The sequence below is a fragment of the Nyctereutes procyonoides genome, unplaced genomic scaffold, assembly GCF_905146905.1.
Source record: "Nyctereutes procyonoides isolate TBG_1078 unplaced genomic scaffold, NYPRO_anot_genome, whole genome shotgun sequence".
Lineage (NCBI taxonomy): Eukaryota > Metazoa > Chordata > Mammalia > Carnivora > Canidae > Nyctereutes > Nyctereutes procyonoides.
The window spans coordinates 11,463,068-11,489,071 of NW_026575135.1; the positions used below are offsets into that span (position 1 = coordinate 11,463,068).

At 48.6% G+C, this 26,004-nt stretch overlaps 1 protein-coding gene across 1 annotated transcript; it reads left to right on the forward strand.

Annotated features, from left to right (window-relative positions):
- Nucleotides 1–20,347: 20,347 nt before the first annotated feature.
- On the forward strand, nucleotides 20,348–25,193 carry KLF4 (KLF transcription factor 4). Its single transcript, XM_055302741.1, has 5 exons — nucleotides 20,348–20,783; nucleotides 20,901–21,021; nucleotides 21,668–22,685; nucleotides 22,790–22,954; nucleotides 24,089–25,193. The coding sequence occupies exons 1-5, from the start codon at nucleotides 20,779–20,781 to the stop codon at nucleotides 24,262–24,264; spliced, it is 1,485 nt and encodes a 494-aa protein (XP_055158716.1). The 5' UTR covers nucleotides 20,348–20,778; the 3' UTR covers nucleotides 24,265–25,193.
- The last annotated feature ends 811 nt before the right edge of the window (nucleotides 25,194–26,004 follow it).

Genomic DNA, 26,004 nt, shown 5'->3' on the forward strand with positions numbered 1-26,004 from the left:
TGGAACCAGTCCGGCACCCCCAACAAATTTTTTAGTGTTACCATTATTTGGTGTACCATTAAGAAAGAAAAAATGTTGCCAACTCCATCATGACAAGCAGCCTTCTTATCAGTGAGAATTTCTAGTTCATACTTAGTGAAAAAGCTCTTTCGAACTTACTTAGAAATCACTTTTAATATCACCCATCACTCTCATGCATATAATACATATTTAAATCTAAAGTTAATTGATGAAGGCATTAACACATCATGACTAGCACCTGTCCAGTAGCAACTGTAAGAGCCATCGATTGTAAGCCTATCCCAGCTTCAAAGATGTTAAAATATGAAAACAAAAACAAAAACAACTGTGTCCTAAACTCAAGAAAATACAAACTATCCCTTTCTCATAGACGAGTGCTGGGCCCACACTAGATGTTCAATCAGTGATGTAGGCTTGCAGCTGGTTTATGACATGCTCCCAGCCAATCTAGAGTGAGAACGGTCATTTCCATATTGCCCGGGACCTCTCACATATATTCAAGGCTTCCAGAGGACAGGTTGGCACCAAGTCCATGGTACAGGAGGTCATTCAGGAAAGGGCAAGAGAAAAAAAAAAAAAAAAAAGGAAAGGGCAAGAGGCAGGGGAATGGTGGTACTGGGGCCTCGGAGAAGGTCCTGGATTCCTGATGAATAAGACGTCCAGGAATGAGATGGTCCCAGGCAGATAGGAGGTGGATGTGAAGTTCCTCAAATCCTCAGATGTTCAGCAGTCCAGCTAAACTATGGGCTTCAAAGCACAAAACCTGAGCCCTTAGAAGTATATTTTTTAGGGCCGCCCAGGTGCCTCAGCAGTTTAGCGCCATCTTCGACCCAGAGCATGATCCTGGAGACCCAGGATCGAGTCCCACATCGGGATCCCTGCAAGGAGCCTGCTTCTCCCTCTGCCTGTGTCTCTGCCTCTCTCTGTGTGTCTCTCATGAATAAATAAATAAAATCTTTAAAAAAAGTACATTTTTTAGTTAAATGTAAGTTTTGGACACCACATCCAGAAACAGCAACAAATACGGTGCTCTGTGCTCTGTCTCAGGTTGCCCTACTCTTCCTCAGTTGAAGCATGAACTGGAAATAGGACTGTTTTTTGGGTAGTGAGAGACAGGGAAATAGTTATAACCTATGGAAAATAATTGTGTGTTCAGGCCAGAAATGGCCCACTGTGTCTCCATGTGAAGGTAATTTTGTTTGAATTAGTTGAACTAAATTCAGTTTGGCCAATCTCGAACTTGCAACACACGATTTGGCTGTCCTGAGCCTTCCTCGGTGCGCAGGGGAGCTTGCCAGAACTCAAGGGAGTTCAGCCAGTCCAGATACCAGCCATCACATACAAGAGGCAGGAGAAGGAGGCTTAATTGTGTCCTGGGAAGAGCCCTGGATTCACAGGCAGGAGCATCATGAACCTGCAGAGGCTTCTTGTGTAAAATGGGGCCTAGAACACCTTCCCTCTGGGCAGGGGTGACAGTGCTCCATCATATAGCAACCATTAGGGCTCGGGGTTGCCCACAGCCCCTGAGTTAACCTTTCAGTTGCTGGATCATAGGGAGGACCAGGGGATTCCAGGAGATGGACCAGTGTGGTGAGGAGCCCTCAGGACAGTAGCTATTTATTTACCAACTGCTACAATATTGATATAATATCATATGAATGGCATTCTGTCTATGGACCTCGAGGATTAAATGTGATCACGCAGATGAATGAACAAGTAACTGAAAAAGTGCACGGGCATCTGGAACTGTGCTCAGGAGTTAAGAGTACTCTCCTCTCCTCTGGTAAATATTTACCAAACATTTGCAGCGTGCCAGTTTTTGTGCCAGATGCTGAAGATGAAAAGCTGATTCAAAGTGAACTCTTTTTTCTGAGAGTCCCGTTGGGACTCTAAGTGATGGGTGAGGGGCATCTGAGTGGCTCAGTGGTTGAGCCTCTGCCTTCAGCTCAAGTCGTGATCCTGGGGTCCTGGGATTGAGTCCCTCATCGGGCTCCCCGCAGGGAGCCTGCTTCTCCCTCTCTAAGTCTCGGCCTCTCTGTGTCTCTCATGAATAAATAATTAAAATCTTTTTAAAAAATGAATAAATAAATGATGAGTGGGAAGGGCATTCCCCAGTGCAGGGAATGTTAGGAGCAAAGGCACAGAAGGAAAACCAAAAGAAAGCAAAACCAAGCAACCAAAACAAAGCAAAAACCCCAAAACAACACAAGTGAGCAAACAAACAAGAAGCAGCATACCTTGTCCTGGAAGCTACAAGCTGTCATTGTGGTCGACATAAAGTTTGAGGCTGGAAACAGCAAGGCATGGAGCTCATGGAGGCATAGAGTGACGGCCAGTCTTGTCAGAGTCGAGCACTGCTCTGTGGGAGAGGGAAAGACGGGCCGCAGCAGGTTGTTTTCACACTAAGATGATCCAGCCTCAGCGTGAGAAGGGTTCCGGGGATTTAGAGTGGAGTCACTGAGGTCATTTAGGGAGTGATTGCAATAATACAGGCAATGATGATACAGCCCAATATAAACTGGTTAAATAAGTAAAAAATAGGAAGTATTTTGGTGGAAGAGTGAGAGACAGAGAAAAGGGCCAAAACTAGATCAGCGGACCTAGCACTGGAGAGAAAGTGACATATTAAAGACATCCTTGGGATCCCTGGGTGGCGCAGTGGTTTGGCGCCTGCCTTTGGCCCAGGGCGCGATCCTGGAGACCCGGGATCGAATCCCACGTCAGGCTTCTGGTGCATGGAGCCTGCTTCTCCCTCTGCCTGTGTCTCTGCCTCTCTCTCTCTCTGTGACTATCATAAATAAATAAAAATTAAAAAAAAAAAATAAAAAATAAAGACATCCTTAGAGGGAAGGTTAGTAGGATGGCGAGATTCTTTAAGAGGAGTAAGGGAGAGTGTAGTCAAAGGGAACTCCCAGGTTTCCGGGCTGGGTGACTAGAGATGACAGTGTTACCAAGATGAGGAACGAGGAATTTCTGGGACGTCCAGGTGGGCAAGTCTTCTTCACCATCCCAATGGTCTTCCTAAGATTGGCTTTGGGTCACACTCTCCAAGCCATGAGCCAAGAAAGGTAATACTACGGATTCCAATTTCTTTACCACAATCTTTATTTTAATGAGCTCAACTTGTAGTTTATAAAGGTGATAAGGATTCCGCCCAGCATTATCATTTTTCCCTTTTGTTCATGAGGTGGAGCCTGTGTACAGAAAAGTGCATGAATCCTAGGTGTACAGCACAGAAAGCATGATGTTCTGATGGTATTAAAGACCTTAATAATACTCACGGGCCTGCATGCACACACACACACAGACACACAACCCATAAAAATCAAGGCAGACTCCTCTCCATGAACCCTCATGTCTGGAGGATGGACTTTGAGCAGTCATGGGTCTGACCACACCATGAAGACCAACCGCCCTATTTCACGTGGAATATAAGACCCTTTGGGATCTGACCCCTCCTCACTTCTTCTCCCTCATCTATGGCCAACACCACTACCACCTGCATCCCAGATCCAGCCCTGGCCTCACTAAGTCTGAGTGCCCTCCAATCCCAACTGCTTGCCCATCTACCCACACCTGTCATAGTCCTCATGCCTGTCCCCACTTGTTCAGGTCCATCCAACAGATTCTCTTTAAAGGCTTTAAGGCCCTTCCCAGAGGAAGCCTTCCTCCTCTATTCTCCTATACCCACTTCCCCGACACACTGCCCCCCCTGACACACACACCCTTACTGTGTCCTATTTCAGTGACTGCTTATGTTTTGATTTCTAAACTCTATAATAGCAGGAACACTGCAGTCTCTCCAGACTGAGTCTGAATATTGAGCACCCAGCAAATGTCTGTTTTGGAAGGAAGGAGGGAGGGAGTGACGGAAGGGAAGAAGGAAAGAAGGAAGGAAGGAAGCAGGAAGGGAGGGAGGAACATGTGAGAGAATCCACTCTTATTCTCCGTTCCTGAGGCTGACAAAAATGTGCTTGTTAGGGAAGGACAGGAGTGAGAGGCCCGGGTGTGAGTCTGAACTCTACAAGTGACCAACTGCAGATCAGGGACAAAATCGGTTAACTTCTGTGAGCCTCGGATTCCTTCCATTTTTCAAATGTCCATGATCCTCAAGCCAAGAATTTAGAATCATAACAAATAGTATGTTAGCGATCTTATTCTTCTATTTCCACCGTCTCTCATTTGGTCTCCACTCAAGTGAATAGAGACTGATGCAAACCATATTTCTTTTCTTTTCATTTTTTATACCCCAAAACGTACAACCGAGGCCAGTGAGGGAGAGGAACAAGAGATGCTGAATTCTTTCTACACATGATACAATCGAGTTAAATAGTATGGGGTTTTAATTGTTCTGTGTGAGAGCTGCATCAATAGCTCAGCCAGCATGGGTCTGTTGGCCCCCTGTCTTCCTCTACAAGGGCATGAGCCCTAGACACCCTGGAGGGTAAACCAGCTAACCGCCCTGCCTCACTCCCTCTCTTTTATGAGCCTCCTCCATTCAGACCCCATTTTCTGGTACACAATTCATTTTATTAAGCAGCTGCAGCTGCAATTAGGAGTGGGAGAATCGAGGCATGTGTTTGGGTTCGAGATGTGTCTTGTGTGATTTTTCAAATACTTTGGGTTTGGCAAAGGCCAAGACACATTTTGTCAAGTTCTTTTTCCCCTTCGTTTTTAAACCCGTGTGCATTCAAGAGAAATGTGGTCCATCTGATTCTTATTCGTTTTCGCTTAACTCAACAAAAAGTTGTCTCAGAAGAGCTAGAGAATGTCCAAGCAGCAAATCCAGCCTCTTTCATGGAAGTCTCATTAGAATCTCTTTCTCTCAACCCCACAACAGTTTGATATTCTCCAAACAGGCCAAGAGTTTTCATTTCTTTGTGTCTCTGCGCCTGCTCCCTAAACTGGAATGCCCTTCTTTTTCACCTCCTTCCCTGCCTTCTGATGCCTCTGAAGCCTCTCTCCCTTGCCTAACTTGCAAAATAATCGCAAGGTCCTCTGAGCTCCTGCTGTACTTGTAGCCCTAACCAAGCCCTTTGTTCATCCCGCTTTGCTTAAGTCTATTGTTAAACCAGGTAAGACAAAGCCCTCCCCGATGTCTGCTTCCGTGTGAAGCCTTTGACCTTAATTAAAAGGCTTCACAAGAAATGGAAGGCAAAAATTGGCATTTGTGATTAAAGCTGTTGCCAAAAGTTTTGTGGTCTAACATTGTCCCTATGTGGGCTTCCAGGTGAGAAGTGAACTTGGGACTTGTAGAAGACCTGAAATAACAACAGGTTTCTTCCTCTGTGATAAGAAAGGCTATGGAACTCAGCTTGTTCCCTTTTTGCCTTGGCTACCAGGAAGCTTAGAAGCAGATCTGATGTTCAGTCATAGCAACTGCACTGCGTGCTAGCTTCCTTCTTCTTTTTTCACGGACTTGGTTTTCTATTTCTATATAAAGGAAAAGAAAGCATATCAATCACTGTGAGTTACTTCAAAGTTTTGCACAGTGCCAGGGAAAAGTAAAAAGTAAACACAATAAGAAGCTATCCGAGGGACACATGGGTGCTCAGTGGTTTGGCACCTGCTTTTGGCCCAGATCCTGGAGACCCAGAATCAAGTCCTACGTTGGGCTCCCTGCATGGAGCCTGCTTCTCTCTCTCTCTGCCTCTCTCTCTGCCTGTGTCTCTGCCTCTCTCTCTCTGTATCTCTCATGAATAAATAAATAAAATCTTTAAAACAAAACCAAACAAACAAAAAAATAAGCTATTTGAGATGGTTTCCAGTGCCGGGGAAAAGTAAAAAGTAAACACCATAAGAAGCTATCAAGATGGTTTCATCTATGGAACAGATTAGCTATTTAGGAGCAATGGGGAAAGTTTTTGCTTTCAATCTTAAATTTTTTTCATCGACTATTTGAATCTTTTACCATGTGCATGTTTTAGTTGATACAAACTTAATTTTCCTTAAGATTTTATTTATTTATTTGAGAGAGAGAGAGAAAGAGCACGCGAGCATGAGTAGGGGGCAGAAGTAGAGGGAGAGGGAGAAGCAGATTCTCCACTGAGCCAACATAGGATCCCCAACATAGGGCTTGATCCCAGGACTCCGAGATCATGACCTAAGCCCAAGACAGACACTTAACTGACTTGAGCTGCCCGGGTGCTGCCAAACTTCATTTTTTAAACTTAAAAACTAATTAAACTTGATCATTAAAATCATAATGGTCTCAATTCTGACACCCCCCCCCCACACACACACACACACCAGGAACACAGCCTGGTGAGATTCAGAGATTCATATTCTCTGAATCTGCCTTCATAGAGCAGGGCTTTTCTGTACAGAACCGACTTTACCAAATGTCTGTTAAGTGGATGAGGGACAAAGTTCATCCAAGTGAATTTAGAAGCCAAAGAGAGAGCCCCCAGGCTCTGGATCTCTAGATCCAGAATACAAAGCCTGGCTCCAGCTGGCCGCATAGCCCTGAGGCCAGCTGTTTTACTCAGATCCATCTCAACCCCAGCTTCCCCATCTGTAAAATGAAGCTTTAACTACTACTGACTATTACTGTTTCAGGATTGTCCGGAGGATTGATTCAAAGAGTAGATGCTTGATTAGGGCTAATTCCCTACTTAAGAGTATTTTACTTTTTCCTTCCTTCCTTCTTCTTCCTTTTTTTTTTTTTTTTTTTTTTTTACTTATGAGTTTTCAAAAAATACATTCTATATTTCAAACAGGCAACAACTGACCACCAAAAGCTTCATCTCAGGGGAGCACAAGCCGAGGTATGTGGGTAGACTGTCATTGGATGGACAGAGCGTGCTCTTCAGAACCAGATAAATGGGAGAAAATGAAATTTTAAGAGAGAGAGAATCCAAGCCCAAAAGCAGAAGAACGAAATGGCCTTGAACTGCTAGTCACAGAAACCAGTTTAGATAGACAGAAAAGATTCTGCTCAGTTGCTGAATGTAACACAAGTGATGGAAGAAACAGGTCAGCTTCAGTTTTTAACATTCTAAATTGCCCTAGAGTCATAGCAGAATGGCTTTTATAAAAATAGAGTATAAATACCACTCACAGGACTCAAGAAGACTTTAAATGGCACCCAGAGAAACACTGATTATTTTCACCATTGTGCATTTATTGTATTATATGGTATAAAACACTAAGCTAGTACATCCAAATTGTGATATTACACGTATCATGAAATATGTTTGAAAGTTTTAAAAATGAATGGGTTTAAATAAAATATTAATCATATCATGACTGGTAAGATAAATCTATGACAAAACATTTAACATTGTTCTAGGATCACTGAAAGCATGTAAAGGACAACATTAACATGTGGATTTTGAATAACCATTTGATTTAAGGGAAATCATGACACTGGGACCCTCAGTTTTCTCCCCCAAATGACTTTCCCAGAGATCACCAATCCCACCTATATACTCTACTTTGGTGCCCCTGGATCTCACACATTCCACCTACACTCTGAACTGTCCTACCACCATGTTTTGTTTTGCCTGAACCCCACTCTGAGGAGTTGGGCATCCTCCCTGCCAGGTACATCTCAAACAGAATCAATCCCTCTCTCTTCTGGGCTCCCAGGCAACCTTTTGCATCCCACTTGCTATTATGACACTTCCCACCTTGCACTACAATTTCTTTCAGGGGTGTGTCTCTTGGGCAATGTCCTGTTCATCTCTGGGCCTTAAGTCCCAAGCCTGAGGCATTAAATAACTTAAAAAATGAAATAGTCTTAAGAATACCGTTGAGGCCATGCTAGTTACAGAAATGTAAGGCACAAATACTGGGTCTTAATCATTCATCAGGGATCAGAGTTCACAAAGAGAATATGACTTTCATCTACCCTCCTTAGTCACCCCAACCAGACCAGCTGCCCCTCTTTGCTACACTGTGCATCCTCCGTCCCAGCAGTTTCTACAATTTGCTATTACCTTTGTGATCATTTAATTAATGTATTTCTCCTGACAATACTGTAAGCTCGCTCTGAGTAGGGCCACGTCTATCTTGTTCACCATGAAAGTTCCCAGTGGCCAGCACTGAGCCAGACACATAGCTGGCGGTCCCTAAATATCAGCTGTATGAAGGAGTGAATGAATTTTTCTCCCTGCACACACACACACACACACACACACACACACACACTCACTCACAATTGGACTTCTAGCACTTACATTGTCGTAGAGATCATTGAGTAGACAGATGGTTGACACAGAGACCAGTGTAAACTCTCCTGTTTGTTTTTCAGGCAGATTACAGCGGAAACATGATGCTTGCCAGCTAGAAGGGGAGAAATTCAAAATGGTAAACGGAGTAGTCTCCTCACAGGGCTCTATGAGGGCTTGACAAACAACACGGAGCCAAAATAAAGTTTTTAAAAGTATATTCCAGCAAAAGAGTATTGACCGTGTGCTTTCAAGAATTTTCCCAGCCATCAGGAAGAAAAACGCTAAGGGCTGGAACTTTAGGAGGACGAAGGCAACCAGGGAGTCCATTCTACACACTGAAAACTTCGCGTAGCTGGGCGAACACTGGGCTCCCCAGAAAGAAAAGAGAAGAAAAAAACAATCGGTGTTATGTGAAAATGAAGGCAAAGCCGCTCTAAGAACTGCTTGGGTCTGGCCAGACAACAGATGTTTTAAAGGATCAAAGTTACTTTGCAGCAGAGCTGCCGGGAGAGTGAAGATGAAATGTTTCAGTCTTGAGAACTAGCAGGTTCCTTGCTTTTTTCATTTCTCAGCACTGCAAATATGTAAGGCCGAGGCCATCCAAAGTCAAGAGCAGATCCAACCATGCAGGTTAATCTCGATGCTTCTGGGCTACGGGGGACTTGCTCCTTCTGGCCTTCGGGTTATGGTGGAAGAGGCCAAGGTGCAGACTGAGTGAACGCGGCTGCCCCAGGCTCACGTGTGTGGCAGCTGAACCCAGGCCAGAGGCCAAGCCTTCCGGCTGCGTGGCCTGGGCTCCCGTCCCTACGTACCCTGCTCCGTGGCTACACAAGACGGAACACCAGGCCTCTGGCCCACCTCAGCCGGTAGGCCAAACAGCAGAGCTGACTGGCTGCGGCCTTGGTGGTCAGCTGTTATAAGCGCACTGGGTTAGCTCACCTATGGTCTATTATCTCTCCATGGTTTTCCTATCCCGCAGGCATTCTAGAGGCATCTGCAAATGGTGCCAACTTGGAATAAGAGCCATGAGTCTCTTGGTACTACCTTTCCCTAAATATCTACTGGTTTCAGGCAACCTGAACTGATCATGTCCCAGCGATCTTGAATACCAGAAAGAGTATTTTGGCTGGTCCCCTGAGTTCTTTGAGGGCAGGAACCACTTCTTATTTATCTGTGGCGCCCCAGTGCCAAGGCTACTGTCTAGCTTACGGTAAAACAGCAAAAAGGGAGGTTGTCTTAAAAAAAAAAAAAAAAAAGTGCGCAGGACCTGAAATCCAAGCCAGAACAGAGCTGTAGTTGAACCCACAGCCAGAAGCTTGCAAAGGTGCCCAACCCTACTGGCCTCAGTACCCACACCCATAAAATCACACAAATGCCAACTCCTCTACAGAATTGCTACGCGGGTAGAGGGGCTAGCACTGTGTGCAGAACACCAAGTGCAGGAAAGGCTCTGTCAACCGTAGCCCTCTGTCCCTCTGGAGGCAAAGAAGGGATGAAGTCAGTAAAATTTTGAATTGGTTCTTTTCTAGGAGACAAGGGAGAAATAAAGAAAAGGGAACAACAAATGCAATTGCCCAGCCCCTGAGTGGTCAGACTTTCCTTTGCTATTTATTGTCAGAGCTTCGAGCCCTGCTTGAAAGCCGGCCCTGCCTCAGCCCGACTTCTGCTTCATCTCCCAGTGAAGTCATAAAGATGGGCTTACGCTCTGTCTATTGACACAGAGAGCCTGTGAGTCACAAATTCAACAGGATGACTTTGCTGCAGTGTGATTGACTGGAAAATGTGCCCTCATCTGAACGTTTTTTTTTTTTTTTTTTCAAGCAAATGGACATGCTTATTTTTGCAACATGGAGTGCAGGCTCTTTATTTATTTGACGTTGGTCTCGGTGACATTCCAGCCGGCCCAGGGAGGGCTCCCACGTTCATGATTTGCCTTATGAAGTGACATATATTTTCCTCCCTCTCTCTCCTTCTCCCTTCCTGCTGACTATTATATCTAAAGCAAACAGTCCCAGCACAATAGTTAGATTGCACTTGAATTTGGTGTTTACTTGACATTTACACACTGGCCATGCTGGACTGTTCACTCCTTCCAGAACAGGGGCTCAGCCAGCAAGCATTGTACTGGACTTGTGCTCAGGCCTGAGCAACACAAGATCCCAAAACAGTGAGATGCCGCCTTGAGAGTTGCAGCTGAAGCTGCCAGTTTTCTGAATTCTGAATTACTCTTAGCCTGAATTCACCGTTTGCTGCGGGGAGGAGGTATCAGAGGGTCCTCAGGCTTCCCAGGAGGTACCCCCCTTCCCCACACAGGGCCGCCTGGGCCTGCTAATACCATTCTTCCTCCCTTTAAATCCAACTCCCATGCTGCCACAGTGTTCACTGTTAACAAATCTCATCTGGTCCCCATAGTCAAATCCCCTGGGACTGGGTGCAGATTACTAATTTGATTAGCTGAATCTCCAGTTCTTCCCAATTCCTCCTTGTGTAACGGAGTTAATAATTCCTATCTCGTGGGATTATTGTGGGCATAACACACGCAAAGTACCTGGGGCAGGTTGAAGCCCTTAGAAGGTGCCCTGAGACACTTGATGGGATGAGCACTGGGTGTTATACTATATGTTAGCAAGTTGAATTTAAATAATTTTTTTTAAAAAAGGTGCCCTGAAAATGCTATTTCTCATCCTTCTCCTGAGGTGCATGCTCCCAGCTTCAGAAGGGAAGGGGCTCCAGGAAGGGCAGCTTGTGGGGTTCCTGTGTCGGAGCAGCTTGATGCAGGGAACACTTGTACTTGGCCAGGAGTCAGGACAAGCGTTCAGTGGTCGCAGCTCTGCAGGCATGTGGCATGGACTAGTCACCTCCACTCCCTAGGCTTCTGTTTCCGTGGGTGCAAAGTGGAAGCCGACAACGATGACGCTCTAACACTGTACAGTTTCTACGCTCTCGGAGTGCGAAGGAAGCCCAACTGCCAAAAGAGGCTGACGAGTCCCAAAGCTGATATACGTCAATACCAGCGTTTAAACGGAGTAGGGAAGGAATGAGATCATAACGCTCAGTGCTACTCAGCATGTGAGGAAAACAGTACCTTGATGCTTTGCAGATGGGAATATAAACTGCTGATGGGAATGTACATTTTTGGGGGAACAGCTTGATAATATCTGATGATGTTGACCTAATGAAACAATTTCCATACGTTGAGCCTAAGGAAATGAGCGAGTATGTCTAAGGGTGCACATAGGAATTTTGTAATAGTGAAAAAGTGGAAACAATCTAAATGTCCGTCACAAGGGATGGATTGATACCAATATTAGGAAAAGTATGAGTGTTTAAAAGTATAAAGTATGTTTATATATTAACATGGATATCTATGGTATACTATTAAGTGAAAATAAAAGCGAATTTACAAAGCTGTGTGCAAGTGATAACCCACATTTGAAAAATAAATTTTAGTCTTTATATATGTATAACAATTCTGAAAATTTATACACCAAACTGTTAATCACAGTCATAGCTGGATTGGTAGGATGTGGATTTTTTTTTTTTTTACTTGAAACACACATTTAGGGGCGCCTGGGTGACTTAGTCGGTTTTGCATCAGCCTTTGGTTCAGGTCATGATCCCAAGGTCCTGGGATCTGTCCCTGCATCAGGATCCCTGCTGGCAGGGCGAGAGCCTGCTCCTCCTTCTCCTGCTCCTGCCTGCCATTCTTTCTCTCACTCAAATAAATAAATAAAACCTTTAAATAAACACACACACACACATACACACATATTTTTTAAATAGCAAACATTAATTTTTGAAATCAGAAAAATAAATCTAACTTTAAAAAGTAAAATAATAAGAGGTATCTGGCTGTGTCAATCAGTGGAGCCTGCAACTCCTGATCTTGAGGTCGTGAGTTCAAGCCCACATAGGGCCTAGAGTTACCGTTAAACAACAACAACAACAAGAAAAGTAAAATAATAAAAGGAGTAAGGGATTTTTGTTTGAGCATGGTGTACTGAACATGCTTTCTGATGCTCTTTCCAAGACCCCATTTAAAATACAGTAAAATAATTGAAAAAGCAAAACCAACCAGGACGGAGGGTGGGAACTGGGAGGCAAGTGGACAAATGGCCACAAATTTAGATCACAGAAAGTGGAAAACAAAGCAGACTGATTTCAAGGTACAGGACCCTTGGAAGGCCCAAGAAGCGGAGACACCAAGTTACTTAGAAAGTTAAGTGCATATGGGAATGAAAACAGAATTACTGCTTGGGAAAAAAAAATAATAATTATTATTGCTTGAAAGCCTATGTTAGCAGCAGTTGGGAAATCCACTCATCCACCCATCCACCTATCCATCCTTCCATCTATCCAAGCAGTCAGGCCCTAAGATTTCTCCCTAGCCCCATGCAGCTGGGTAACTGCTTTCCCACTCCAAGCTGGGCAGAAGATTAGAGGTTTACTCTCCGGAGAACTTGATGTAAGAACTCGGGATTCAGGGAAGCCCCACACAGCTGAGGACAGGAACAAAGATGACTAAGGGGCAGGTTACGTACAGAGTAGTGATGCCACAGGCCTCCTTCCCTGCGTGGGCTCTAAGAACGCTGTCTCACTTAGCTTGCTGCATAACCCTGGGCTAGTCACTTAACCATTCTGCGCTCCACTTCTAAAATTGCAAAATGAGGTACAGTTATTAAACACATTTGTACTGAACACCTATGGTGTGTTTTATAACTGTCGTATTCTGAAAATAGAGTAAGTCAGGCTGGGTCCTCGCCCCTTGAAGCCTACATGCTAGAGCACCAAGGGCATCAACCAACCTCACAGGGGTGCTGTGAAGGGGACAGGACTTACTTCATATAAAGGGCTCAGCCCAGTACTGGCTACAGTGTCTCATTATTGTGAAGTTAATTATTAATTTGAAAGTCACTACTTAGCTCTGAATCCTGAAGGGAGAACACAGCAGATCCTTCTAGTTTTCTTCCAGGAAAGATGGTGTTAGAATTTGGCCAACATTCTCAGCTGGTACATAATTCTTCAATTATGAACTTGACCTTGAAACTCCCCTCTGCCCAATCTAGCTCTTGCCTGGCATATGAAAGGTCAACTGTCACTGTCTTTCTAGATTTGACACAGCCCAAAAAGCCCTTTGCAAGTCATGATGTGCACCAATACAAACTGATACAGGGCCACACTTGACAACAGCATCTTTGTGAAGTTTCAGCTGAGGATGTTCCTTAGTGGTTGCATCTGCAGGGATGCTGGGACATTTGGGGGGGGGGGGAAGAAGATGCCGTGAAGAAGTATTTTAGTCTTCTTTCTTATTTTTAAGTGATCTCTATGCCCAAGGTGGGGCTTGAGCTCTGGCCCCTGAGGTCAAGAATCTCTTGCTTCACTGACTGAGCCAGCCTGGGACCCTGGCTTTTTGGTTTTCAAATCCAGACACTGCATCATCTCCCCGTGTTGGGGACTGCAGAACCCATTTCAAGTTTATCAGGGGGAGAATTGTGTCAGGTTTCACTGCCAGAGGGGAGAAGCAAACATTCTTGGTACCTTTCATAACCAAATAAATCCTCAGCTTTGGGAGGCAGGTATATTCACAGTCCCATGACACAGATCAGGAAAGTAGGGTGGAGCCGGGTGACATCACTCACTCAAGGTCATGCAGTTAGTAGGAGGCAGTAAGAGGCCTGGGTGGCAGCCCCAGCCATCTCCCCCAGAGTAGCCACACTCACTACTTTCAGTTCTAGCCCTTTCCTTCCTCTCCCACAACCCTTTGAATTCGGCCAAGACACCCCCTTTCACTGAGTTATAACAAGAAGGCACAGAGAATTCAACTCAGATGGTGACACTGTAAACTGCATCCAGATAGCCCAAAGACCTTGGCCAGTCCTTTAAGAAGCCCAAAGGAGTTGCTATTTGAATGGAAAACCAAGTTTGCTGAATGAAACAGAGAACATTGAAATTCAACAGTTCAGTGTTTCCCATAAACACTTGGCTCTGAGAGCTTTGTTGGGTAAATGTAGCAACCAGAAAAATTCATCAGTTAACTGACAACATAGACTGAATGCAGTCTGAATAGATTACCTTCTTGAATCTCTATTAAAATGCTGGGAATTCCTCTAAGGTTAGGTAACTCTTCTTGGGTTTCCTCTTTCAAAAAAGCTTCTGGTCATCCCTTGATAGAAGAGCGTGTGTCTAGATTTGAGTTATCAACTTTGAAAAATGCATTGAGCACAATGAGATATTTAGTGCTGCCAGAAATTAATTTTGGCCTTTTTTTTTCTTTTTCCTTTTTTTAACACTGGCACTGGCCATCCTCCTAGCATTATCCACACCAGACAGTACGTTAAAATTGATTAACAAACACAATGTTTCTGAAAAAGAGTCAACCGCAGGCACAGGGTAATCAAATGCATTGTTATTATTATTTTTTTAAAAATCATTTCCTTGGCTCAAAGTACATAATGTCAAATTGGCAAAAATAACCTATCCTCTTGTCCGGCCCACAAACGGAGAAGAAAATTAAATACAGAATTGTTTGTTTCTTGTTTGCATTTCTCAGGGTGTGAAGCATTCATTTTTGAACCCTCCAAATCCCTAGACTTTCCATAATGCAAATTTTTTTTTTTTTTTTACCTCCATTCTGATTCAAACCAAGGAACCATGTTTTCCTACGGCTGTCCTACTCTAAGACTCTAAGGGACTAAGGCTTTTAAATTAAGAAAAATGGAATCTGAGAACATGTCTTAGTTCTTTCCCCTGCTCATTCTCCCCAGGAAAGAGTTTAACAAGCCAGGGGAATTTGGTGAACCAAGTCAAGAAGAAAACTCTAGCCATGGGTTTTTCTCTGCTGATTTGCCTTGTTTGCTAGTTCTTTAACTCTTAGATGCTATTTTTATTTTCAGATGCATATAGTATCAGAAGATTCTTTGGTGCTTATAAAAACAATCATGCTAGACAAAGCCGGTAAACGTCAGACCCTAATCTTTTAAAAGAAATATTACCACCATGTATCCTACTTTTAAAAGATACTACGCTGTACTTAAACAGCCTAAAGAGAGGGGTTTTTGTATCTTCTTAGCGTCTCAGAATAAGACAAGGACTCTGAAAACCTGAATTTAGCTAACTGTTGCCAGTTCAAACAGCTTTAAGATAATCCCATTAAGTTTAGAACTTCTTTTTAAACAGCTTAAAGAAGCTAGAACTTAAAATTTGGGAGCTCAAAATGTCACTAAAGTGATCAAACCTAAAGGTTCCTGAGAAAGATTTTTAAATTTCTGAGAATTGATTTTTAAATGTCTGTGACTCATTTTCTGCTCTAAAAACTTCAATACCCAATGTTTGGGTTTTGAAAGGCAATGGATTTGGCTACAGAAAAGAGTTGACTCTCTCTCCATTTGGTTTTGGTTTGGCTTTTGGTTATTTTTGTTTGTGTTTTCTAGTTTGTTTTATTACAATGCCTTGGCCAGGGCTGTTCTCTCACTGTTTGTCTGTTTTGTGAGGGCAGAGTTATGAGGGACTTTATTTTCTGTCTCCTTCCCAGCACTTTTCAAAGAAAGAAAAGAAGCGGGTGAAGGGAAGAGAGGGTCTGGAAAACAGAGAACCAAGCCAGTGAACTCTGGACCAGAGAAAAACCTTACTGACAAGATAGGGAAGAACAAGGCTTCCAGATGAATCATTTCACCAGGGCAGCTTTGCTCCTTTCCTTCTAAAATGCATACTCCCTGGGCATTTGTCCTAAAGATGCCACAGTGGAACAGGAGCCACGAACAAGTAACCAGATCATGGAATCTGCTGGGTAAATAAATGGCAAAGCAGGGTCACCACCCAGCTTTACTGGAGCTCAGAGGGAAGAGGACTAACCCAGTTGGGGACTGGTAGCCCAAGGGATAATAAAAGGGGCTCAGGAGTTTGAGGATGAGGAGAGCCCCCAAGGGGAAAAAAGGCATTTCAGATAGAAAAAGAGCCAATGAAGAAAACACATCGTGTATTCAGACTTGAGAGAACATCCAGTTAAAGTTTAGGGAGGGTGGGGTCAGTCCCTGGAGATGATTCTGCAAAGTTTGTCGAGGGCCATGGTAGGAAGAGTGTGGTACAGGAGGCTAAGGAGTGATTTGTGATAAAAATGGATTAGATCTAGCAGGGAAATTCCAGTGGGACTTTGGGGGAGGTGGTGGAGAAACAGGAGGAGGAAGACAACAGTTTGGAAGCCACCGCTAGAATTAAAAGCCACAAACGAGGAGAGCTTGAACCAAGGCAGCCCAATTTTGTCAAAGGTAGCGGAGTCATTTAGGAATGGAAATGGTTGAGCTCTGGGGATGCCTAAATGCCCAAGGCAAAGAAAATGAGGGAGGAGGGTACCTGAGTGGCTCAGTTGGCTAAGCATCTGCCTTGGGCTCAGGTCATGACCCCAGAGTCCTGGGATCGAGTCCCACATCATGCTCCCTGCTTAGGAGGGAGCCTCAATTTCTATCAAATAAATAAAATCTTAAAAAAAATAAAAAGAAAATGAGGGAGGAGTTAAGGAGAATCTAGGTTTCTAGTTTGGGAGGCTGGGGAAGAGTGATCAAACAACCTAGGAAAAATTAGGATACGACTGGGTGGACTGAAGCTCTTGACAAAAAAAGGGGATTCAGGACCCTCCAATGGAGGGCTGAAAGACCAGCTTCCTGCTGAAGCACATTAATCATTCATTCAACAAACAGAGCATCACTATGTACCAGGCAGGCTCTGTATAAGGACTTGGGGATGTGGCGGTAGGCAAGCCAATAGCTCCCTTCCTTATGAAGTTTATGGTACCCTGGAGAATACTGGTGACAGTAATCCTATCATGCAGGGAGCATCAGGGGCTGGGTTAAATACTTTACCTGATAATCTCACTTATGATCTCATCAATTTAAGAAGTAGGTACCGTGACTATCCCCATTTTACAGAAGAAACAAGCAAAGTGAGGCCAAATAACCTGGCCACCTAAAATCAGCAGAGCCAGAACACAAACCCAGGCAATTTAGTGCTTAAGCCCACTTTTTTAACCTTTCACACATGACCGAGGTGAAAAAGGATGGAGTTTCCAAGGAATAAAAGTGGAGGCTGAGAAAAGCTTTGCCACCTTCTGAAAAACAAACAGAAAAAAAAAAAAAAAAAAAAAAAACAACCATAAAAAACACAAAAAAACAAACCACCCCAGCTTTTCCTGAATCTTGAAGCAGTTCTGCAGACACCCCAGGCCAGGGTGCAGCCAGGCTCCCTGGGGAGCTCTATTTGTCCAGATCTGGTGCATCCTGGATGCAGAGTCCTTCATTTGAAGCATGTTGAGCCTTTTCAATCAATCACACTCCTCCAAGTCTCCACTCCGGTCCCCTAACACTGACGGCTTCCGTCATCTTCTGCCACCTGATGTAGTTTGTGTTGGAAAAAAAAAAATCTTTAAAAACAAAAATCCATTTTATAATTCCAAGGACATTAATAATTAACATCCATACCACAAAACTTGTAATATCAGTTTGCTGAAATAAAGTCACCAGTAAGTATGTAATTCTTCTTTAAAGGGTGTCTTCTATTATTATTATTTTAGAGTGCAATTTAGTCATCAAAGGTTTACTCAGCCTCATGTTTATAAATTATACAGGGCAGGGATTTAACTCTTCTGGACCTACCTGTTCTGAAAAGAGGGAGGGTCATAACCCTGTTGTCACACCAGGCACCTGCCTTGAAAGGAGATGATCTGTGAATTTGAAATTCCTTACACTTTTAGAAATCCAGGGCAAATATAGAGATTTAACTTTTTGATGCAATCAGAGAAATAACCAGATAGTTGCCCGCCACAAAGAGACACTTGGCTTCACTCCTCCTGAAGGCTGTTTGGAAACTACATCTTTCTAATAGAATTTCAGAACCTTGCCTTGATTATGTGACATAATAATAGTGTCTTTACAATTCATCTGTGTAATATTGTTGTTTTTTTTTTTTTGTATTGTGGTGGTTACTTTTGTTGTACGGGAAGGGTTATTACTGCTTTAGATAAAGCAGATCAAGGCAGGAAAAAAACCCTTCATGCACTGGCTAGTTAAGTTAGAAACTCCAAGTCCTGATTTCCATGTTTACATGCCCAGGGTAATGCCTGCTAGTCAAGGGCTCATCCAAGTTCACTGGGGTTCAGGAACCTAGGCCTCCATGGAAAAGTAAGTTTTCCATGCAATCCTCGAGTTCTGGGATCCCAAGAAATTTTTGCCATCACAAATGAAAGGAGTGTGTGTGTGTGGGGGGGGGGGGGTAGCAGGTGTCTTCCTTTCTTGCTTCCTCCACTTGAAAAGGGCAATGTTTTTAGAGTAACTAGCCTGCTCCTATGGGGTGAGGTTGAACCCCCAGGCCAGGGGAGGGTCGGCCTTTCCCTGCCAAAGTATTCCCCACCCCAACCCCAGCTGCAGGCCTTGGCCAAAGGATGCAAGTCATCTTCACACGCATCCAACTCTCCAACTCTCGGGACCTAGAGGGATTCCTGTCGTTGGCAGGGAGAGGGCCGAGCGGATTCACTCGGGATGAGATGCATTCCAAGAATGCTTCCGTGGCCGGCAAGACGGGGAAAAATCATGGATAATACATATTCTGGGGAAACCTAACAGGTAGCAGAATCGGGGAACTCCAACAAACAGGTGACAACGACTTCAAGCAGGAGGCAGCCCAGGGCCCGCGGTGAGGAGGCCCCGCGCAGGGCGGGTGAGGCCCGGCTCCGCGAGCCTCCGGTGCAAACCCAGCACCTCGCGAGCCTCCGTTGGGGAGGCGACACCGAGCACCGCGCTCACGTTTGGGAGATGGAGGAGGAGGAGGAGGAAAAGCAAGGCACTGCTTGCAGAGGCGAGGGCGAAAACATTTCCCGACTGGAAAATTACTGATCACGAACTTAGGCGAGCGTGGGGGTGGGGAGGCAAGGCTGCAGGCCCGAGTGAGCTAAGGCTCCCGTTTCCTCTTCTCTTCCCGGCGGGCGGGAACGGCCGCCCGAGCCCGTCGGGCCCCTTTCGGGAAGCGGGGTCCCGGCGCGCGGCTCCACGTCCTGGCACGTGGCCGCTCTCCAGCGACGCGCCCCGCAGACCTTTATCTCGCCGCTTCCCCCCTTTATGACTCAGTGTCCCCATCCGTAGAGCGGAAAGAGGGTGCGAGGCTCGTGGAGCGCTTGAGCTCCCCGGGCTGGAAGGCGTCCGCCGCGGTCGGCCTCCCTCCGGCCTGGAGCCCGCGCGCCCGCTCCCCGGCCCTGAAATCCCGAGCCCGCAACCCCGCGTCCCGCCCCGGGCGGCCGCCCTCCGGCTCCCACTGCCGCCGCAGCGCCGCGCGGCCACGGCGAACCCCGCGGGGCCCGGCCCGGAGCCCGGCAGGGCCGCTGCGCGCGCAGGGGAGGGACCGGCGGCTGCAGGAGTCACGCGGATAACCGCGCTTCTCTCCAGCGCGCAGACTGCGCGGCGAGCGCGGCCGGAGCGGCGGTGGGGGCGGGGCGCCGAGGCCGCACCGACCCCCCCGCCCCCAGCGGGCCCCTCGGCCACGGGCTTCGGCCCCGCGGAGCGCACCGGTAGCCCGCGCCCCGCGCCCCGCGCCCCGCGCCCGGGCAGCCGCCGCCGCCGCCGCCGCCGCCGCCGGCGTCAGCGCGGCTCCTGCCCGCCAGCTGCCGGGCTGGCGTCACGGCTCGGCCCGGCCCGGCCCGGCCCGGCCCCGCCCCGCCCGCGCCCCTCCCTCTCCCCCGCCCCCACGTGCGCCGAGTTTGTTTATTTAGCTGCCATGGCAACGCGCGGGGGGGCCGCGGGAGGGAGGGGAGAAGAAAGGAGGGGCGGGGCCTGGCGGCGGGCCGCGGCGCACCGCGGGGAGGAGGCGGGGTAGGGCGGGAGCCGAGAAGTTAAGTAAGGAGCGCGCGGCGGCCGCCGGCAGTTCCCCGGCCCGAGAGCGCGAGCGCGGCTGCGGGCGCGCGGGGAGCAGAGGCGGCGGCGGGCGGCGGCGGCCCCGGGAGCCGCCAAGCGCCCCTCCCCGCCCCTCCGGCCCCCCACCCACCCACCCACCCGCCCGCGGCCAGCGCCCATGGCCGCGCGCGCCCCGCTCGGCCCCCCGGACTCCGCGCGCCGCGCCGCCGCCCCGTCCGCAGCCCCGCGCCACCGCGGCCAGTCTCACCTGGCGGCGCCGCCCGCCCGCCAGCCCGGCCGCGGCCCCCGCGCCCACGGCGACCGCCGCGGCCCCCGCGACCGCGACCGCGACCGCGACCGCGACAGCGCTGGAGGACGCCGCTGAGTCGGAGGGAGCGCAGCGCAGCTCGGCCACCGGACCTACTTACGCGCCTCGGCTCCTCGTCTGCTTTTACGAGTTTACAACTTCTCTAAGGACTTTTGTGTACAGAGGAACTTTTCAAAAAAAAAAAAAAAAAAAAGCAAGCAAGCAAGCAAGAAAAAGGCATCTCCCGTTTATAATATTTAATCCAAAGAAGGATCTCGGGCAGTTTGGGGTTTTTGGTTTTGGCTTCGTCTCTTTTTTTTTTTTTTTTTTCCCCTCTTCGTTGACTTTGGGGTTTGGGTACCCCCACTGCTTCGGACTCCCGAGGACCTTCTGGGCCCCCACATTAATGAGGTAGGTGCAGCGCGGGGCGCAGGGAGGGGCGACGGCCGCGGACCCGGGGGCCGCGCCTGGGCGGCGTCGGAGCGCGGCCCCCTGACCCCCGCCTCTGCGCCCCGCCCCGGCCCGCAGGCAGCCACCTGGCGAGTCTGACATGGCTGTCAGCGACGCTCTGCTCCCGTCCTTCTCCACGTTCGCGTCCGGCCCGGCGGGAAGGGAGAAGACCCTGCGTCCAGCAGGTGCCCCGAATAACGTGAGTGTTGCCCCGAAAGGCCAGGAGCGTCCGGGGGGCTTCTGCGGCTGCGGTGGGGACGGGCGGAGCCCCGGGGTCACGGGGAGGCGCCCGGCGCGGGGAAGGAGCGGCCACCGCACGGGCCCCGGGCCCCGCCGCGCTCCCGGGGTGGCCTCCGCGCCCTCGGCCCCGCGTACGTGCGTGTGGTCCGGCCGCCGCGGAGCCGCCGGGGGCGCGCCCCGGGCCGGCACACGTCTCCGAGCGCGCGGGGGCCACCGGCCGGGAGGCGGATGCGCCCGCGGACGCCGCCCGGGCCCGAGCGAGCCTGGCGCGGGGGCGGGGGCTGGTGGCGGGGGCGCAGACGCAGCCCCTCGGCGTCCCCGGTCCAGGGGCGGCCGGAGCGACCCCGGGATCCGGCCGGGGAGGGACCCGGGCTGCCGAGCCCGAGGCGCCGGCTCACACACGCCCACAGCCTCCAGGCCGACGCACCGCCTCCCCGCGGGGCCCGGGGCCGGGCCGGGCTTGCCTGCAGCGCGGGCCCCCGCGGGCCCCCGCGGCCCCCCGCAGCCGCCCGCAGCCCCCCGCAGCCCCGCCCCGCCCCGCCCCCCGGCGCTCCCCGCCGGCCCGGCCCGGCACCGACGGCCCCTCTCCCGTCCTGTTCCCGCAGCGCTGGCGGGAGGAGCTCTCGCACATGAAGCGACTTCCCCCGGTGCTCCCCGGCCGCCCCTACGACCTGGCGGCGGCGGCCGTGGCCCCCGACCTGGAAGGCGGCGGAGTCGGCGCGGCCTGTGGCGGCAGCAACCCCGCTCTGCTACCCCGGAGGGAGACGGAGGAGTTCAACGACCTCCTGGACCTGGACTTCATCCTCTCCAACTCGCTGTCCCATCCGGAGTCCGTGGCCGCCACCGTGTCCTCGTCGGCGTCGGCCTCGTCGTCGTCCTCGCCGTCGAGCAGCGGTGCGGCCAGTGCGCCCTCCACCTGCAGCTTCAGCTACCCGCTCCGGGCCGGGGGGGACCCGGGCGTGGCGCCGGGCGGCGGCGGCGGGGGCGGCGGCGGCCTCCTCTACAGCCGGGAGCCCGTGCCCCCTCCCGCGGCTCCCTTCAACCTGGCGGACATCAACGACGTGAGCCCCTCGGGCGGCTTCGTGGCTGAGCTGCTCCGGCCCGAGTTGGACCCCGTGTACATCCCGCCGCAGCAGCCGCAGCCGCAGCCGCAGCCGCAGCCGCCAGGTGGCGGGCTGATGGGCAAGTTCGTGCTGAAGGCGTCGCTGAGCGCCCCTGGCAGCGAGTACGGCAGCCCGTCGGTCATCAGTGTTAGCAAGGGCAGCCCGGATGGCAGCCACCCGGTGGTGGTGGCGCCCTACAGCGGCGGCCCGCCGCGCATGTGCCCCAAGATCAAGCAGGAGGCGGTCTCGTCGTGCACGGTCGGCCGGCCCCTGGAGGCCCACTTGGGCACCGGACCCCCTCTCAGCAACGGCCACCGGCCGCCAGCGCACGACTTCCCCCTGGGGCGGCAGCTCCCCAGCAGGACTACCCCGACCCTGGGCGCCGAGGAACTGCTGAGCAGCAGGGACTGTCACCCCGCCCTTCCACTCCCCCCGGGCTTTCACCCCCACCCCGGGCCCAACTACCCGCCCTTTTTGCCAGACCAGATGCAGCCGCAGGTCCCACCGCTCCATTACCAAGGTCAGTCCTGGGGATTCGTATAGCTCTGGGGCTGGGGAGCCCTGCGTCAGCCGGCCCTCCGGGGGCTCAGGGGATGATGCTCACCCCACCTTCTCCACCCCTAGAGCTCATGCCGCCTGGTTCCTGCATGCCGGAGGAGCCGAAACCAAAGAGGGGGAGAAGGTCATGGCCCCGGAAAAGGACAGCCACTCACACTTGTGATTATGCGGGCTGCGGCAAGACCTACACGAAGAGTTCTCATCTCAAGGCACACCTGCGAACCCACACAGGTAGGAGAACAGAAGCTGCCAAAGGGGAGCCGGGGGTGGGGGTCAGTGTGCAGCCCCACTGGCCAACTGGGCACTTCTCAGGGGCTCCCTTGGGATGTGGGGTGCAGCCTATCTCCTCCATCCCCTGGATCACAGGACAGAACAGAACAGCAAACCAAACTGGCGCCTCCTTTTTTGCCCAAGAGCCCTTTGCTTGATGGATGGTATCAGTGCTTGAACGTGCGCAGTTCTGTTAGGCTTTTGAAAGGCAGGGAGATTCCAGGCTGCATTTGGGCCTCTCGGACGTACCTGGTTTGAGCGAGCCACTGCCCTTGTTATCAAGAAATGACACTTTGCGCGGGCCCCTGGCTGGCTCAGTCAGTGGAGGGTGCAACTCTTGATCTCGAGGTTGTGGGTTCCGGCCCCAAGTTGGGCGTAGAGATTATACTTAAAATCTTAAAAAAAGAGAAATTCCATGCTGTGGTACAAAAAGTACGTTAGGTCTTGTTATCAGTTTTTAATTTTTCAAAATTTTTCAAAACAGGTCTTGTTATCAGTTTTTAATTTTTCTTCACTGGTTGTTCCCAGATTCGCACTCCTTTTATTTTTCTAAGCTTTCATAAGTAGGTTCTATTTAAATTTCAAGAATTGAATGGTTACGATTGCTAAGATTGTGGTTTAGGATGGTCACTGCAGAGAATTCCATGTCACCTAAGTGTAGGTACATAAGGTCATACAGGTGTAGGATTCATTAAAATACCAGAAATGCTTACGCAGAAAAAAGTCGGTGCTGGTGGCTTCTACCCAGTTGTGGTGGATATAGGAGACTGTGTCTTGGTTTGGGTGGAAGAGACAAGTTAGCTCCCAAATTCATTCCCACCCCTGTGACGCTTGGCCTCCAAAGAGTGACAATGTTAAGCAATATAGAAGTGTAGGTCTGTTCCCCTAAAAAAAAAAAGAATGCTTTAAGCTTAGTGTTCCTATTTATGATCTGAAATTTAATAGGGCCTTGAGGGGGTCCAGAAACATTGCTGGCTTCTTTCAGAGTGGGGTGCTTGGGGAGTTGGTTTGATATTTGGCCTCCAGTTTTAGCCAATTGTGCATTACACGCGACAATGGCTTCAACATTGGGGGGCGGTTCTCTTCCTCTCCCAGGTGAGAAACCCTACCACTGTGATTGGGACGGCTGTGGGTGGAAATTCGCCCGCTCGGACGAACTGACGAGGCACTACCGCAAACACACCGGGCACCGCCCCTTCCAGTGCCAGAAGTGCGACAGGGCCTTCTCCAGGTCGGACCACCTCGCCTTACACATGAAGAGGCACTTTTAAATCCCCAAACAGTGGATGTGACCCACACTGCCAGAAGAGAATTCAGTATTTTTTTTTGTTTTTGTTTTTACCTTTCACACTGTCTTCCCTCCCACCCCGGGGAGGGGAGGAACCCAGCTAGAAAGCACTACAATCACGGTCAAGTTCCCAACAAGCCAACTTGTGAGTGGATAATCAGGAGACACAGGAAACCAGAAGACAAATCAAAGAAACAGATGGGGTCTGTGACTGGATCTTCTATCATTCCAATTCTAAATCCAACTTGAAATATTCCTGGACTTACAAAACACCAAAGGGGGGTGACTGGAAGGTGTGGATATCAGGGTATAAATTAGATCCATGAGATGGGGGGAGGGAAGACCAGAATTCCCTTGAATTGTGTTTCGATGCAATATAAGCATAAAGATCACCTTGTATTTTCTTTGCCTTCTAAAAGCCATTATTATGATATTAGACGAAGAGGAAGAAATTCAGGTACAGAAAATGTGTTTTAATAACCTAAACGATGGTGCTTGGTGAGTCTTGGTTCTAAAGGTACCAAATGAGGAAGCCAAAGTTCTCAAACTGCTGCATACTTTGACAAGGAAAATCTATTTTTGTCTTCCGATCTACATTTATGACCTAAGTCAGGTAAATACGCCTGGTTTACTTCTTTAACGTTTTTTATGCAGACAGTCTGTTAATGCACTGTGGTTTCAGATGTGCAATAATTTGTACAATGGTTTATTCCCAAGTATGCCTTAAGCAGAACAAATGTTTTTTTCTATATAGTTCCTTGCCTTAATAAATATGTAATATAAATTTAAGCAAACTTCTATTTTGTATATTTGTAAACTACAAAGTAAAAAATGAACATTTTGTGGAGTTTGTATTTTGCATACTCAAGGTGAGAATTAAGTTTTAAATAAACCTATAATATTTTATCTGAACATTGTTTTTGTTCTGTTCTTCCCCCTGGGAAAGCATGTCACAGAAAGTTCAGTAAGTACTGTCGAACTTAACGTAAGGCTGGAAGCTGAATATTGGAGATCATAGAGGTAAACCTAACCTGGTTTAGGTTGCTCTTCCCCAAATGCACGTAAAAGTACGCGAAAGCAATTTCCTTACCTGAATGTGAATCTCCAGGTAGGAACGGCTCAGTTTAATAGGAAAGTAGTCATCAAATACACACGTTCCAGTTTCATATTTTAAGAGATCCCTGTGGTTTCTCTTTAAAACTTAACGAAAATATAAAAATCGTTCTCAGGGGGCCAGCCTTGCACTCAGAACAATTTGAGGAACAAAAGAACCTTCCCCACAGCAGAGAACCCTAAGAATGTAGTTCCACAGTGCCCTCCTGAGGATTAAAGGATTCATTTATGCTTTGTGTTTGTGTGTGTGTGTGTGTTTTGCAGAGACTAGTTCTAGTCCTAAAGAGGTCAGAACCAGATTTTCTGGCAGAGTATTTTAAAACTTCACCCGTCCTCCGTAGATCCTGCAGATTGAAACGCGTTAATTAGAAATGACTCAGTTACAAAACCTACGCGTAAAGTGAATTTAAGTGCATCTTTGGTGTTTTTGTAAGCCTGTAGCGTATTTCCGAAGTTACTCAATTTTAAAATTGTACTGATCCTTTTTTGAGGTGAGCACACAAGAGTGAATTTTGTTTGCTTCAGTTACAAAATGGAAAAAGCACTTGTGACACTTGTTGACCCTTCATGCGTTCGTAATGGTGATGCGGGTGACCAGCATGGTCAAGCA

Coding starts and splice junctions, on each gene's coding strand:
- KLF4 (XM_055302741.1), top strand. Junction 21,022..21,667: donor CAGCAGGTGCCCCGAATAAC/GTGAGTGTTGCC, acceptor CTGTTCCCGCAG/CGCTGGCGGGAGGAGCTCTC. Junction 22,686..22,789: donor CCCACCGCTCCATTACCAAG/GTCAGTCCTGGG, acceptor CTCCACCCCTAG/AGCTCATGCCGCCTGGTTCC.